This window comes from Podarcis gaigeae (genome assembly GCF_964106915.1).
Source record: "Podarcis gaigeae genome assembly, chromosome: 2".
Lineage (NCBI taxonomy): Eukaryota > Metazoa > Chordata > Lepidosauria > Squamata > Lacertidae > Podarcis > Podarcis gaigeae.
Genome location: NC_139679.1, coordinates 116987166 through 117003554, shown reverse-complemented (window position 1 = coordinate 117003554; position 16389 = coordinate 116987166). Strand labels below are relative to the sequence as shown.

The window sequence follows — 16389 nt, the reverse complement described above, 5'->3', positions numbered from 1 at the left end:
TTCAGTTTGATTTTGTCAGACAAAAGCAAAAAGGGGTGCATTCAGGAAGAAATGAGAGAATGCCCCCGAACACCAGGGGCATACAGTTTTTATCCCCTCAGGCAAAACAATGGTTCAACCCCCTTAGCAATCCCTTCTATGCATATTCATTAAAGCTCTACCAATGAGAAAATTGGTGGTGGCCTCTGGTGGCCTTTCGGTTCCAAGCTGCTTTATCCATTAGGTGGCACTGATGGCTTAAAATCTATCTGACCTATTTACTAGTTCCAGTAAATACCACTTGACCCCCACCTGTGTTTGTGGTTTTAGCAGTTGCTCTGCTTAAGTCTGCTTTTAGAATTTTGTGGTGAGCTAGACATCCTGCTTCTTGCTCTCTCCTCGGTGTTTACCAGAATTTTGGTCAATAGCTAGCTACAGGTGCGAAGTGTTCTGACCACACTTGCTGCATTTGCAAAGAATGCTTTTGCAAACAGAAGAGAGATAGCTTTTAGCCTTTTTAGCTTACTCCTTATAAAATGGCGTTTTTGGATTAGCTTGCTCTCTATAAAATGGCCTCCGTCTGGCTCTCAAGTATTACCAAGGTGGGGACTTCTGGTCTTCACTCCTTCAGCTGGGCTTCCCCAGCCACTCTGGGCCGCTTCCAACAAAATATTAAAATATAGTAATCCATCAAACATTAAAAGCTTCCCTAAAGAGGGCTGCCTTCAGATGTCTTCTAGAAGTCTGGTAGTTGTTCTCTTTGACATCTGGTGGGAGGGCATTCCACAGGGAAGGTGCCACTACCAAGAAGGCCCTCTCCCTGGTTCTCTGTAACTTGGCTTCTCACTTTGAGGGAACCACCAGAAGGCCCTTGGCACTGGACCTCAGTGTCCAGTTAGAACAATGGGGGTGGAGATGCTCCTTCAGGTATACTGGACCGAGGCAGTTTAGGGCTTTAAAGGTCAGCACCGACACTTTGAATTGTGCTCCGAAACGTACTGGGAGCCAATGTAGATCTTTCAAGACCGGTGTTATGTAGTCTCAGCAGCCGCACCCAGTCACCATTCTAGCTGCTGCATTCTGGATTAGTTGTAGTTTCTGGGTCACCTTCAAAGGTACCCCAACATAGAGCGCATTGCAGTAGTCCAAGCGAGAGATAACCAGAGCTTACACCACTCTGGCGAGACAGTCCGCAGGCAGATAGGGTCTTAGTCTGCATATCAGATGGAGCTGGTAGACAGCTGCCCTGGACACAGAATTGACCTGCGCCTCCATGGACAGCTGTGAGTCCAGAATGACTCCCAGGCTGCGCACCTGGTCCTTCATAAACAATATGAACAATAATAAACTGTAAAAAAATAATTATGAAATGAAACAAGGCCTACAGTAAGATGGAGAATAATGTTTATTTTTGCATACTTCCACTTTATATTTATTTTTTATTATTGTATATATAATATGATTTTTTTCCCATTTGTTGCAAGAGCCTTCTTTGTGGAACCTGGTTCAGCTGCATCATATGGCCCATGGTAAATCCAGCAGTGAAAAATTTCTGTAACGCCTCCCTAACCTTGATGCCCTAAGCATAGCCTTATTTTGCTTAATGGTTAATCCAGCCCTGGTTGGGGCGAGGACCAGCCCTAACTTCCCCTCAGCGGGCTTTGCACTTCCTTTTTCTCCTTTCCCTCTTCTTTCTGGGAGGAGCCCTTTTTCTTTATAAATGTTTGTTCATGTTATTTCCTTACCATCTCTTTACACCAGCCTTGGACACTCAAAATGTGTTTTTCCCTACTCCTGTGATTGCAATCTGTTTTGACTGTTTTTCAGAATTTTTAATTGTTGTAACCTATCCTTGGTCCTGCTGGTGACGAGCAAGTAATAAATGACCGGTAATAATAGTATTACGATATTCACTAACTTTCCAGACCAGTCAGAATCGATGGTGCCAATTTCGTCTTCCACGCTTTAGCAATTATTCTTTTTGCTGCTTTCAGCAAATACGAAACCAGAGCCAGATCCATCTCCACTACTAACCCTTGTAAATAGATCAATAATAATATTTTTGGATCATTTGGTAATAAATACCCGGTCATTCTAAGGTAACATTTTGGACAGTAAAGCAGTAAGTTTGAATTACCAATTAACTCCAAAATATACGTAAACAACCTGCATGTTGACCACCATATCTTCAACATATATCCTGTGCAGTATGTGTGTGTATGAGAAAGTCAATAAAGAATCAGATACTGTTGATATTGCATACTGTATTGATATATATGTATATTCCTTCCAATCTACAGATATAATTTGTGGTGGTTTCCTAGCCCAGATCCATTTGTAGCCTTCCAAAGCTAGTTCCTGCTGAATAACTCTCATTCATTTTCACACAAATATTTCAGTTTTAAGATCTATATTTTCATCTTTATAGAACATACAGTTGTACCTTGGATCCCAAACGCCTTGGTACTCGGACGTTTTGGCTCCCGAATGCCACAAACCCGGAAGTGAGTCTTCCAGTTTGCGAACATTCTTTGGAACCCGAACATCCAACGGGGCTTTCGATTGGCTGCAGGAAGTTCCTGCAGCCAATCAGAAACCGCGCTTTGGTTTCTGAACGATTTGGAAGTCAAACGGTCTTCTGGAATGGATTCCGTTCGACTTCCAAGGTACGACTGTATTTTATTATGATTATGCTCTGTATTTCAATTACCTCCCTTTGGTGTACACAATTCCTTAATTGACCCTTGCTTATTAAGTGCTTCCTGAAGGATCTTATTGCTCTTAGAAAATTAACTGTGCCATATAAGCTACTTTGAGGCTGATGAGAGATTGAAACTTTCCCCCATTAGGAATATTGCTTTGCTCTGTGTGCATTCACTTGTGAGGAATACAACTATAGCAATCATGGACGAACCCAATGCCTGCTCGAGGGGATTTCTATGGCTTCTTCACTGAATGGGCTGCCATATGTTTGAAAAGGTTCGTTTTACGAGTGAAACACTGACCGCAGTCCAGGCACTTGTATGGTTTTTCTCCTGTGTGAGTCAACTGGTGCTGAATAAGTTTTGAGCGTATACCAAAACATTTCCCGCATTCAGAACACAGAAACGGTTTCTCCCCTGTGTGCATTTGTTGGTGGCGGATCACAAGGTAACTAAGGCTAAAACATTTGCCGCAGTCGGTACATTTATATGGTTTCTCCCCTGTGTGGATCCTCACATGGACAATGAGGTCTCCTTTCTGGCTGAAGCTTTTCCCGCACTCAGAGCACTTGTACGGTTTCTCTCCTGTGTGCATTCTCCGATGTTTAGTAAGCTCGGAGTTTGTATTAAAGGCCTTATCGCAGTCTGAACACCGATAGGGCTTTTCTCCGCTGTGGTTTCTCATATGGATAATGAGATTTTGCTTGTAATTGTAGCTTCTGCCACAGTGCAAGCATCCATAGGGTTTCTCATACGTCTGCGATTGCTCCCCTGAATGGATGATTATATGTTTGAGAAGGCCATCTTTCCGGCTAAAGCTTTTCTTACAGTCTGAGCATTCATATGGTTTCTCACCCGTGTGGGTTCTCTGATGTCTAAGGAGATCGGAGTTCATAACAAAGGATTTCCCACAATCCAAACATTCATATGGTTTCTTCTCTGAGTGGAACTGTAGGTGTGCTGTGAGTCTCCCTTTTCGGATGAAGCTTTTGCCGCAGTCCGGACATTCGTATGGAGCCTCTCCTGCATGGAGTCTCTGATGTGCAGCAAGTTTGTAGTTTGCTTGGAACGATTTGCCACATTCCAAGCATTTATATGGTTTCTCTTCCGTGTGGATTCTCTCGTGAAGAGTGAGGTTTCCTTTCCGAGTAAATTTCTGCCCACAGCCTGAGCATTCGTATGGCTTCTCTCCAGTGTGGATTCTCCTATGTGCTGCTAAATGCGATTCCTGCCTGAACCTCTTGCCACAGTTCCAGCAGTCGTAAGGTTTGTTTTCTGAGTGGGTTCTGTAATGTTTAAAGACTTCAGAGTTTGTAGAGAAAGATTTCTCGCACTCTGAGCATTTGTATGGTTTCTCCCCAGTATGGGTCCTGGCATGTGCAACCAGGTTACATTTCTTATTGAAGCTTTTGCCGCACTCTGAGCATTCATGTTGCTTCTCTCCCGTGTGGGTTCTGAAATGTATAATAAAGTCAGAATTCATGCTGAAGCTTCTCCCGCACACGGAGCACTGATACGGTTTCTCCCCTGTATGATTGCGCTGGTGTCGAAGGAGGTCGGCGTTCTTACAGAAGGATTTCCCACAATGCAAACACTTGTACGGCTTCTCTTCTGCATGGATTCTCTCATGCATAGCAAGATTTCCTTTCTGAGAGAAGCTTTTCCCACACACGGTGCATTCATAGGGTTTCTCCCCTGTGTGGGTTCTATAATGTCTAATAAGGTTAGCATTCCTACAGAAGGTTTTCCCACAGTCTGAGCACTTATAAGGCCTCTCTTCTGCAATGGAAGAGCTGTTCTCACATTCTGTTGAGGTTACTTGTCCTTCATCCTTCCCTTTTGCCTCCTTGGCTGAGATTTCATCCAAGTCTTTGCTGCTTTCCGAACATCTAATCGTCTTATTTAATATCCCGCCCGGATTTCCCACCCGTTGTCTCAAAACAGCTTCCACCTTCACAACGCACTGGGTATCTTGCTCTTTGGCTGTCTGCACTGCTGCCTGGAGTGGCTCCCTCAGCTCAGAGCTCTTCAGCTCTGGGTTCTTGTTGGCTTCCTCATTCATAGACTCCATATCTGAAGGAAAGAGAGATTCAACTGTGAGTCGACACCCTACATCCAGAGGTCATGAAACAATTGCCAAAGAGAGAGAGAGAGACTGAATACGCACCATACATTTAAAGTACATTTTCCTCTCCAAAAAATCCTGGGAACTTCAGTTTGCCTCTCACAGAGCTACAATTCCTAGCAGCCTTAATGAATTACAGTTCCTGGGATTCTTTGGGGTGTGTAGGACCCTGTGCTTTAAAAGATGTGTACGCAGCCTTGGCCTAGCAACCATGAAGCCTGAGGCAAGCTACTCTGAAGGGACTATTGCTGAGTGGTATTTATTATTTGTTTGTTTTTAATTACAGTGGTACCTCAGGTTACAGACGCTTCAGGTTACAGACTTTGCTAACCCAGAAGTAGTACCTCGGGTTAAGAACTTTACTTCAGGATGAGAACAGAAATTGCGCGGCGGCAGCAGGAGGCCCCATTAGCTAAAGTGGTACCTCAGGTTAAGAACAGTTTCAGGTTACGGTCTCGGTAACCTGAATCCGAGACCAAGGTGAAGAGTCGGAGGAAGAAGATTGGGAAAAAAATTAAAGTTTATTTACAGAAACATTGCAAAATTAAGGAATGTTAGAAGGTTGTTGGAATGAAGTAATATGGTTTTAGCAGAAATGATATAAAGGATTAGGTTACAATCGATTTATTAATTGGTGAAAGATGAGAATTACAGTATATTAAGATAAATTATTAGGATAAAAACAAAGCTGGAAAGGATTTGCTGAAACATCTAACAGAACTAGAATACAAAAAAGGGAGGTGTGAGGAGGTCAAGGAAAGAAGTAAAGGAAAGAAAGCAATGCAAAGGTTTGATCTGGTTTTTTTTAATTGTTTGTTTGTATTTTTTATGTCTTTTTTATTTTTATTTTTTATTGTTTCCCTTTGTAATCTTTAAAATTTGAATAAATACTATTTTTTTTAAAAAAAGAACAGTTTCAGGTTAAGAACGGACCTCCGGAATGAATTAAGTTCTTAACCCAAGGTACCACTGTACTTTTTAAACCAGCTTTCAGGGATAAAACACCACTGTCATAGAAATTCACAATACTATTAAGTATTATTATACATATTATATCCACACTAAGGGAGCTGCAGTGGCTGTCCATCAACTACCAGGCCACATTCAAGGTCTTTTGTGACACACACATAAAAGCCCTGAATAATTTGGAGGCCTAAAAGACTGCCTACTCCTGAAGAGACCCTGTAGTAACTCATCAACGATCTGAGGAAATTTTAACTCATGACACTGCACCCTACAGAGTATCACACGGCAGTGAGCCAAAAATGTTCATTTTCTGACTTTGCCCCTGCACTGCGGAAGACCCTTCCCCCACCACACATGAAGCATAATTCTGACACTTTCTTATTTTTTATATTTTGCTGGAAGCCACCCAGAGTGGCTGGGGAAACCAAGCCAGATGGGATAATAAAATAATAATAATAATTAATAATAATAATAATAATAATAATAATAATAATAATAATAATAATGTGTAATTTAGAGGAAAATATGCATGATTACCAGATAAGCTGAAGGAAGTCCAAAAAGAGATAATTTGTGAAAATGTGGATAAAATTGTATAATTGTGCTGAAAATTAATAAAAATAATAATAATAATAATAATAATAATAATAATAATAATAACAACAACAACAACAACTATTAGCAACTTCTGCCACTTCGTTTATTGAGACAATTTATATAAGACTTCATATGTATTTGGAATTTTGCAAATACATATCTTTTCGCCCAGACTTTCCTTGACCCATATGATCAGTCCCTAGCATTCCTTTCAGTATTGCTGTTTTGATGTTCTCATAAAGCTATTTTATTGTTTTTGTGTTATTTTATTATGCCAGTTAGGGACTTACTTATTTTTAAAGTTAAGTGATCCATCTAGTCTAGCATCCTGTTCTCACAGTGATCACCAGATGTGATTCCCAACAAGTGTTCAGAGGCAAATTGCTTCCTACTGTGGCTAGTTGGGACATGTTTCCACAGCTATTTCTATATCTAATTGATAGATTGTGTGTGTGTGTGTGTGTGTGTGTGTGTGTGTGAGAGAGAGAGAGAGAGAGAGAGAGAGAGAGAGAGAAGGAGCAAGGGAGGTTTCTAGCTGGAAGTAACTGAAAGTGAGATTGCAGCCTTGGAGCATGATTCTGCCCCAGCTGTTCCTTTTGGAAGTTCCTTGTAGGCATAACACTTTAGTATGATTCTGCTTGTATATCTTTAAATAAAACCAATGATATTAAGACACCTAAAGGCTACAGACACATTTAAATCACACAGCTTTCCCCCAAGAATCACAGAAACTAATTTCCCCATCAGAGCTACAATTCCCAACACCCTTCACAAACTACAATTCCCAGACTTCTTTGGAGGGAGCCGTGTGCTTTAAAGGTGCTTTAAATGTATGATGTGTATGCAGCCTGTCTTCAGGGCTCTCTAAGGGGCATTTATTGCATATGGCTGTGTATACACTAAACCTTTAGAGCACAGGAGAGACATGTTCTTTCCTTCAAAAGAATTCTGGGCATTGCAGTTTCCACCCCACAGAGTTACAACTATCAGCAACCCTTAACAAACTACAGTGCCCAGAATTCACTGAGGGAAAGACAGTGCTTTAAAGGTGTAGCATTCACACAGCCCTAGTCTCTTGAACAGCATCTCTTAACAGCTATAAATATTGTGGCATCAGAAAATATTTGAGAAACAGCTGTGGGTTCTCCCCATTCCCTTACCTGCACAGACTGCAGTTTGGTCAGGGGACATGAGATCGTCCTCACAGCAAGAGTCTGTCCACCCTCACCAGCTTCAGACCTCACGGAAACCTGGCTCCTTTTTCATGGTTCTCCATTTTAACCTCTTTCATGTTGGGTCTTAACCTGCTGAGCTGAAGAATTTATTTTATTTTATTGCTTTATTAAATTTATACCCCCATCCCTCTTCCCAAAGGAGCCCAGGGCAGCAAACAAGTGATACACACACCAAAACAAAAATCCAATTCAGTGGAAGACTGGGAAAGATATTCAGTAGGTGTTGAAAAGACAACAAAGGCAACACCTTTATAATAATCAAACAGCAGGTGCCACAACACTAAAGGCCCAAAGCCTTCATTATTCCTCCTCTTTTATTGCTGCATTTATATCCCACCTTTTCCCAAGAAGTTCAAGGGAATAATTTACCTGCGAGATAATTTAGGCTGAGAGATTGTGACTGAGCCCAAGCTCACCCAGTGGGTATCATGGCTGAGTGGTCTTCCAAGGTCTTAGTCCAAGCAGCTCTCCATCAACTGCATCACCCCCACAGGAGTGGACTTCCAGATATGACAGCATCTGGAGGAGGCCCTTCCTTGGGAAGAAGTGTTTCTCGTTAAACCACCCTGAGAATTTTAGCTCTGTGGGAGGAATAGGAGGTACTCTAACCCCGCCCGCCCCCCCGGCACCTTTAACAAAATGCAGTTCCAATGATCTTTTGAGGGACGCCATGACCGTTTAACGGGATGTGGGTGGCGCTGTGGGTTAAACCACAGAGCCTAGGACTTGCTGATCAGAAGGTTGGTAGTTCGAATCCCCGCGATAGGGTGAGCTCCCGTTACTCGGTTCCTGCTCCTGCCAACTTAGCAGTTCGAAAGCACATCAAAAGTGCAAGTAGATAAATAGGTACCGCTCTGGCAGGAAGATAAACGGCGTTTCCGTGCGCTGCTCTGGTTCGCCAGAAGCGGCTTAGTCATGCTGGCCACATGTACGCCGGCTCCCTTGACCAATAAAGTGAGATGAGCGCTGCAACCCCAGAGTCGGCCACGACTGGTCCTAATTGTCAGGGGTCCCTTTACCTTTATCTCATGACTGTTTAAAGTGGTATCCTACCAATATAAATGTATAGTGCAGGTGGGGCCTGAGTGACCTTCTTTCAGTCACGGTCTCTCATTCTGGCCTTCCTCTAAGGGTTGTTGTGAGGATAAAACAGAGGGGGGTGCTATTGCGTTGTTGTTTTCATTTTTATTATGTATTTTGTGGTTTTTATCTTGATTTTATTCTGTGAACTGCCCTAGGTATAGGGCGGTATATAAATTCAATAAATAAATAAAAATAAATGAACACTCCACCACTAGTTCCTTGGAGGAAAAGGCCAAATATAAATGAGGAAAAAAATACAATCCAAAATATACCCCCTACCTCTGAATGTAAGCATCTTAACAGGACAATCCTAGATAACGGTAAACAGAGAAAGTTTTTGTAATAGATAAAGATATAATGCTGTGAAAAGGTATGAGTAAAAACAAACACTGTGGAAGTGGGGGTGGGAAGTCAGTTTATGAAATAATGTAATTATTGATATGAAGACAATTGTGAAACTGCTTGAAATTTTTTATATATTGCAAAAAAAAACACCAAAACAAAACAGGGCAGTCCTATACGTGTCCACACAGAAGGAAGCCCCATTGAGTTCAGCAGCACCTACTCCTGGACTTTCAAACAATGGATATCAAGACCCTGGATTTCTTTTCCTTTCTTTTTAAGCTGCCTGGGAACCAAAGTAAATGTAATGTACTCACTTGCAGGACTTGGACTGCAGAAGAATAGGAAGGAGGAAAACCCACTACCAGCACCTGTGTTCCAGAAGATCACCCACCTTCACTCCCTTTCTAAGTTTGTCCCCTCTGGGCACCCTTCCCCTCTGCTTTCCCTAAATAGACTCCTGCTGTGCAACTCACCTCTTCCTGCAGCTGTTCAAAATTTGCCAAGGAGGCGGGGCCAGGAAGAGGCTCTTTTCCCATCCCGCATTCCAAAGCCTCTCTAGGAACAAGCATCCATCACTTTAACTCTTTTCAGGGTCTCAAAGTCCCCATCTGCACTATACATTTAAAGCAGCATTATTCCACTTTCAATCAGTCACAGCTTCCCCCAGACAATCCAAGTTTTTGTCAAGGGTGCTGAGAGACCTCTATACCTCTTACCAAGCTATCACAGTGGGATTTGGTTTAGGAGTTTTTGTTGGCGGTCAAGATTTAATTTAGGAGATGATTTATTTTTGCTGTGCTTGCTATTTTGATTGCTTTGCATTTTTATTGTTACACCTAATTTGGAATTACACAAGGATTCATTTTACTGTACATTTATTGATACATTTTCATTTATTATGTACGGCTTCTTAAATTTTGTTACGTTTTTGTGACTGCGAGTGTGAATTGTGTTATTTTTTCCCTGACGCTGCAAGCTAGCGAGCGAAAAATTGAGCATTTTGTTGATGTTGCAAGAAAGATGGCATACAAATAAAGAATTAAGTACGACAAATGGCAACTGCTGAAATTATTCAGTGTCAACCCAGTGTATAGCTGATTTCCATGTTAGGGATCATTAGGAAAGATTTCGAAAATAAAACTGCTAGCATCACAACACCATCATACAAATCTGTGGTGTGACTGCATTTGGCGTACTGCGTACAGTTCTGGTTGCCTCACCGAAGAAAGGCTATAGCAGAGGTGGACAAGGTTTAGAAAATGACAATCAAAAGGGCCAAGAGGCCAGAGCAAAAGGTGCAACGATTTCTGCTTCTTCGTTTAGAAAAAAGGCATGTTGTGGAGAAATTTGGCTAGGGATAATTTTTTATCCCTCTCTCATCACACTGAAAACTGGGGGCATCCAATAAAGCAGAAGGGAAGGCGATTCCAGACAGACAAAGCGAAACACTTCTTCACAAAGCGCATAGTTAAACTATGGAACTCACTGCCACAGGAGGCAGTGATGAAAGCCAATCCCTTTTCTGAATCAGAGGTCCCCCAAACCTTCCCCACTCCGTCAATTTCTGATGAAACCAGCCCTGACCCCGCTGTTAAAACATTTCAAGACGAGGGATGACAATATTAGATCCACTCACAAAAACATCTGGCACATTATTACAGAAATGTGTTCTACATAAGCCATAAAGCAGCTTACTTTAAAAAAGAAAAGAAAAAAAGATCAAAGCATGTCTGCATTTACTTTATTAAAGGGTTTTAATTAATGCTGTTTGGCTGCAATCCTCTACCCACTTCCTTGAGAGCAAGCCCCATTGTGCCCAGCGGTACTCACTTCTCAGTAGACATGTCTAGGACAGCAGTTTCAATGTGTATATTGTTTCCTTTATCAAGGATCAGGAACCCACCAGATATTGATAGACATCTACAGTTCCCATCATCTCTGGTTAATGGATGAGGCAGATGGGAGTTGGAAGCCAACCAATATCTGAAGAGCTATAGGTTTCCAATCCCTGCACCATATAAACCACCAGCAGAACTCCATTAGGACTCAAAGGTGGGAGGCAAATTATATTACTTGATTTTATCTTTAACCAAGGAAATATATGCATACACATGCTTATACGACTGTGTTCATGGAGTAATAATAATAATAATAATAATTTTATTATTTGTACATCACCCATCTGACTGGGTTGCCCCATCCACTCTGGGCAGTTTCCAACAGAATATAAAAACCCAGTAAAACCTCAAACAGTAAAGGCATCCCCTATATAAGGCTGCCTTCAGGTGCCTTCTGAATGTCATATAGCTGTGTATTTCATTGACATCTGATGGGCGGGCGTTCCAGTCACTACAAAAAAGGCCCTTTGCCTGGTTCCCTGTAACTTTACTTCTCACAGAGAGGGAACCACCAGAAGACCCTCCATGCTGGACCTCAGTTTACAGGCTGGATGATGGGGGTGGAATATTCCTTCAGTTATACAGGGCAGAAGCTGATTAGGACTTTGAAGGTCAACACCAACACTTTAAACTGTGCTCAGAAACATACTGGGAGACCATGTAGATCCTTTAGAACCAGCGCTATATGTTCCCAGTGGCTGCTCCCAGACACCAGTCCACATTCTGGATTACCTGTAGTTTCTGAGTCACCTTCAAAGGTAGCCCCACGTACAGCACATTGCAGTAGTCCAAGCGGAAGATAATCAAAGCACATACCACTTTGGCAAGACAGTTGGCGAGCAGGTAGGGTCTCAGCCGGGGTACCAGATCGAGCTGGTAGACAGCTGCCCTGAACACAGAATTTACCTGTGCCTCCATGAGCAGTTTTGAGACCAAATGACCCCCAGGCTGCGCACCTGGTCCTTTAGGGGCAGAGTTACCCCATTCAGGACCAGGGTGTCTGTCACATCTGCCTGCTCCCTGGCCCCCAGAAACAGTACTTCTATCTCACTGGGATTCAGCCTCAACCTATCAACCACCACCCCTCCTCCAGACACTCACGCAGGACATTCACCACCCTCACTGGTTCCGATTTCACACTTCCTAATGGCCTTCTTGAATCTAAGCATCTCCTACAGTATAATTTCTCTAATATGCAGTAAAAGATCATGCACATTTCAACAGAGTGTCTTCTCCCAATAGGAAGATTCCTCCAAGGCTGTCTCTGTGTGGATTCTTCTGTGCTTAATAAGAACAAGGAGATCAGTGAAACTTTCCCCACATTCTGGGCACTCCTGCGGTTTCTCCCCTGCATGCATTCCCATATGTTCGACAAGATTATTTTTGTGAGGGAAACTTTTCCCACAGTCTGGGCATTTGTGGAGCTTCTCTGACGTGTGGCTTCTCACATGTACCACAAGGTTTCTCTTGCGAGTGAAACTCTGCCCACATTCCAAGCATTTATACGGTTTCTCTCCTGAGTGGATTTGCTGGTGCTGAACGAGGTGATAACTTATCCCAAAACTTTTCCCACAGTCTGAGCAGTTATATGGTTTTTCTTCTTGGTGACAGGCAGCGTGTTTGACAAGGTTCCTTTTGTGAGTAAAGCACTGTCCGCAGTCTGGGCACTGATAGGGTTTCTCCCCTGTGTGGATTTGCTGGTGTCTAATTAGGCAAGAGCTCAGACTAAAACATTTCCCACAAACGGTGCATTTGTACGGCTTCTCTCCCGTGTGAGTCCTCTTGTGAGCAACCAGGCCTCCCCTCTGGGCGAAGCTTTTCCCACAATCGGAGCACTTGTACGGCTTCTCCCCCGTGTGCATTCTCCGATGTTTGGTAAGTTCAGAGTTTGTGTTGAAGGTTTTACCGCAGTCTGTGCATTTAAATCTCTTTTCTCCAGTGTGAGTTCTCCTATGCACAATGAGGTTCTGTTTGTAATTGTAACTCCTGCCGCAGTGCAAGCATTCGTATGGCTTTTCCTGAATGTGCAATTCTGTCCCAGAATGGATTACCAGGTGTTTGAGCAGGCCGTCTTTCCGACTAAAGCTTTTATCGCAATCTGAGCACTTGTACGGTTTCTCTCCTGTGTGAGTTCTCTGATGTCTAAGGAGATCAGAGTTCATAATGAAGGATTTCCCACAAATGGAACATTCATACGGTTTCTTCCCAGAATGGAAGTGCATGTGGGCAAGGAGGCTCCCTTTCCGGCTGAAGCTTTTACCGCAGTCTGAGCAATCATAGGGCGTCTCCCCAGTGTGAAGCCTCTGATGCTCTATGAGCTTAGATTTTGCACGGAAAGATTTCTCACAGTCCAAGCATTTATACGGTTTCTCTTCCATGTGGGTCCTCTGATGAAGAATAAGGTTCCCTTTTTGGGCAAAGCTTTGCCGACAGTCTGGGCATTTGTAGGGCTTCTCCCCAGTGTGGATTCTCAGGTGTGCCACGAGGTGGGCTTCCTGACTAAAGGTTTTGCCACAGTCCCAGCAGTCATATGGTTTGTTTCCTGGGTGAGTTCTCTGATGTCTGAACATTTCAGAGTGTGTCCTGAAGAATTTCCCACACTCTGGGCATTTGAATGGCTTTTCCCCTGTGTGTATTCTGTGATGTCTAATAAGGTCTGCATTCACACTGAAGGACTTCTCGCAATCCAAGCATTTGTATGGTTTCTCCCCAGTATGGCTTCTCTCATGAACCACAAGGTTCCCCTTCTGAGCAAAGCTTTTCCCACAGTCCAAACACTTAAAAGGTTTCTCCCCAGTATGGATTCTCACATGCGTCACTAGCTTAAATTTCTTATCGAAAGTCTTGCCACAGTCTGGGCATTTATGTGGTTTCCCTCCCGTGTGGGTTCTGTGATGTTTACGAAAGTCAGAGTTCAGAGTGAAGGATCTCCCACAGTCTAAACATTTATATGGTTCCTCCCCTGCCTGAGGTTGGGGATGTCCAAGTTCAGTGTTGTTGGGGCAGGATTTATTGCATTCTGAGCACATAAACATTTTGTCTTCTGTGTGGATTCTCTCATTAGTAGAGAGGTCTCCGTTCTGAGAGAAGCTCTTCCCACAGATGGTGCATCTAAGTGGGTTTCCCCCTGTGTGCATCTTCATATGCGCAAGCAACTGGCTTTTTGTTTCACAGCTCTTCCCACAGTCCGAGCATTGAAACGTTTTGTCTCCTGTGTGGGTTCCACAATGCTTGATAAAGCCAGCATCCATACCAAAGGAGTCCCCAAAGTCCAAAGATGTGTATATTTCCTTGCTTGCAGTATGATCCCATTGATTTTCAGAGATCATACGAGAGGAGTTTCCACCGTCTGAGCATCCATACAATTTCACTGCCATAAGGTTCCTCCCACAAGTAATAAGGTTTGCATTCTTCTCTTCTTCTAAAATTACTAGTTCCTTGTCTTTTTCCATCTCTCCCTGGGCCGAGATTTCGCTTTGGTCCTTGAAGCTTTCCTCACCCAGGGTGGACTCATCCACTCCCAACCCCATGGGCTTCCCCTGTTGGCTTGACAATCCATGTTGCTGTTCAGCGGCTTCTGCCTTGGCATGGCACTGAGACATGTTCTCATCCAGTGGCTTCACCAATATCTCAATCTGTTTCTGATGTTCAGACATTTCTACCTTGAGATTATTCTCCATTATCTGATGGAAGGAAGAGAGAAGACAGTGTGAATCATGCCTGAAACATGGTGGTTGATGATAATGTTAACCAAGCTACAAAAGAAAGCATGTAATGAATCAAATATGAGACTCTGTCCCCTGCTCACTTAACTCGTCCGCCAACCATCCTCACCAAAGCCACTCTCTCCTTTCACTCCTCACCTAAGCAACAAATTAATACAATACAATATAAATAGTATATTATATTGTACAAAAAATATAAGGTAAGCACAAGATTCACAATCATAATAAAAAAGAAAGGAAATCCTATCATTATAAGTCTTTGGTAACTACGATGCACAATCCTGATTATAAGGTTAGTAATTAGACTCCTATTTTGCTCTTCTCTCTCAGCTGTGCCAAGGGAGCTAGATATGGGAGCCCTGAAGCTGGATCTTATAAGTTCCAAGTTTTAAAAGCTGCCAAATATGGGGAGATTACTGCACATTCATCTGATTTGTGTGTGAAATAAAAACATTCTGTAAAAATCACTTATTTAGCTCTCTCTAATCTCCTCTTGTTTAATGGGATTCACATCTGAAGGATGTGGCACATACTCCCAAGTTAGTCTGTACATAATGCAGTCATAGCCAGGCTTATGTTAAAACATGCTGGGAAGAGAAATTCTTCATATTTAATCCTATATATCAGGGATATATAATGTCAAGCCATTAAAATCAGTGCCCTAAATAAATCAATTGTTTTCAACTCCAACTAACGTTACCTATCACCCATGTACTGTATAAATATTCTGGATTACGATGTTTTGATGCTCTTTTTCAATGCTGTGTAAAAAAACCAAAAACAAATGACCTTAAATAGTTCAAACCCGCAATTGTTCAACAGGGGGGAGCCTCCTTTTTCTGACTTCCTACCCCACCCCCACCCCCCAAAAGCCGAAGACACTTCACCTGCCGAAATTCCTTCTTCTGTACAACTATTAAAGATGCCAGAACCCTGTTCTCCTTAGCATTTGGCCACCCTGATTGTAATAAAGGGTGCCAATAATCTGTACCGATCTCATTCACTAGAGAGCTCAGTTGGTTACAGCGTGGTGCTGGTGACACGGAGGTTGCAGGCTCGATCCCCACAAGGACCAGCTGTATATTCCTGCATTGCAGGGGGCTGGACTAGATGATCCTCAAGGGTCCCTTCCAACTCTACGAATTCTATGGTTCTATCTGTGTTTACTTGGAAGTCAAGCCCCCACCGAGTTGTGGGATTGATCCTGAATAAATACGCGAGACTGCAAGATTATACAGCTTCACATGGAAATGCACCCTACTTAATAAAGTGGGCTTACTTCTCAGTAAAATGCACAGGGGATTGTTCCCTCCCACCGAAAACAACAGGCATACTTGCTTTGAAATGAAGCCCGCTGGGTTGAAGTGGGATTCCTCTTCGGTAAAATGCGCAGGGACTTGCTCTGCCTGACACCCCCAACCCCTGCACACGTGCCCACTCGCGTGTGCAAGCGGCATTATCCAGCCGTGTACATAAAGGCGACGCTGCTCTGCTACGGGAGAGCCTCAGGGACCTTTGGGCTTCTGCGACTTACCTCTCCCGCAGCCACGGGGTGGAAAAGGGACGGGCGCAGACAAAAGGTGCTTCCCCTTTAAACAGCAGAGGAGGACGAGAAAGAGACCAGGCCGCTCTAGGAACAGGTGGTCGGTCGATTTAACTCGTAGGAGGCGGGTTCAGTTCAGTTCTGCGTGCGGCTCCTTGGCTGCCTGAGCTGAGCTGAATTTTAAAGCTGGG

The 16389-nt window shown here is 43.1% G+C and overlaps 2 protein-coding genes across 5 annotated transcripts; both read right to left on the bottom strand.

Moving 5' to 3' along the window:
• Positions 1-1366: 1366 nt before the first annotated feature.
• Positions 1367-16234, bottom strand: LOC310837482 (uncharacterized protein). 3 transcript variants are annotated; one of them, XM_083724130.1, is made up of 3 exons: positions 16190-16234; positions 7530-7681; positions 1367-4754 (listed from the first exon to the last, which is right to left on the bottom strand). In XM_083724130.1, the coding sequence occupies exons 2-3, from the start codon at positions 7558-7560 to the stop codon at positions 2917-2919; spliced, it is 1869 nt and encodes a 622-aa protein (XP_083580256.1). In that variant the 5' UTR covers positions 7561-7681; positions 16190-16234; the 3' UTR covers positions 1367-2916. The 3 variants fall into 3 exon arrangements, with proteins under 3 accessions (XP_083580256.1, XP_083580254.1, XP_083580255.1); XM_083724128.1 differs by lacking the exon at positions 16190-16234 and adding an exon at positions 9209-9980; XM_083724129.1 differs by lacking the exon at positions 16190-16234 and adding an exon at positions 9343-9980 and having other exon boundaries at positions 7530-7673.
• Positions 11176-16197, bottom strand: LOC310837266 (uncharacterized protein). 2 transcript variants are annotated; one of them, XM_083723522.1, is made up of 2 exons: positions 15990-16197; positions 11176-14613 (listed from the first exon to the last, which is right to left on the bottom strand). In XM_083723522.1, the coding sequence occupies exons 1-2, from the start codon at positions 16110-16112 to the stop codon at positions 12148-12150; spliced, it is 2589 nt and encodes an 862-aa protein (XP_083579648.1). In that variant the 5' UTR covers positions 16113-16197; the 3' UTR covers positions 11176-12147. The 2 variants fall into 2 exon arrangements, with proteins under 2 accessions (XP_083579648.1, XP_083579649.1); XM_083723523.1 differs by having other exon boundaries at positions 15982-16104.
• Positions 16235-16389: the final 155 nt, after the last annotated feature.

What these genes read in the sequence shown, in the direction of transcription:
- LOC310837266 (XM_083723522.1), bottom strand. Translation starts at nt 16,112, where the DNA reads ATGCCGCTTGCACACGCGAGTGGGCACGTGTGCAGGGGTTGGGGGTGT. An exon ending in CGGGCTTCATTTCAAAGCAA is followed by an intron (nt 14,614 to 15,989) that starts GTATGCCTGTTG and finishes TCCTTCCATCAG; the next exon opens with ATAATGGAGAATAATCTCAA.
- LOC310837482 (XM_083724130.1), bottom strand. Translation starts at nt 7,560, where the DNA reads ATGTCCCCTGACCAAACTGCAGTCTGTGCAG. An exon ending in CCAAACTGCAGTCTGTGCAG is followed by an intron (nt 4,755 to 7,529) that starts GTAAGGGAATGG and finishes TCTTTCCTTCAG; the next exon opens with ATATGGAGTCTATGAATGAG.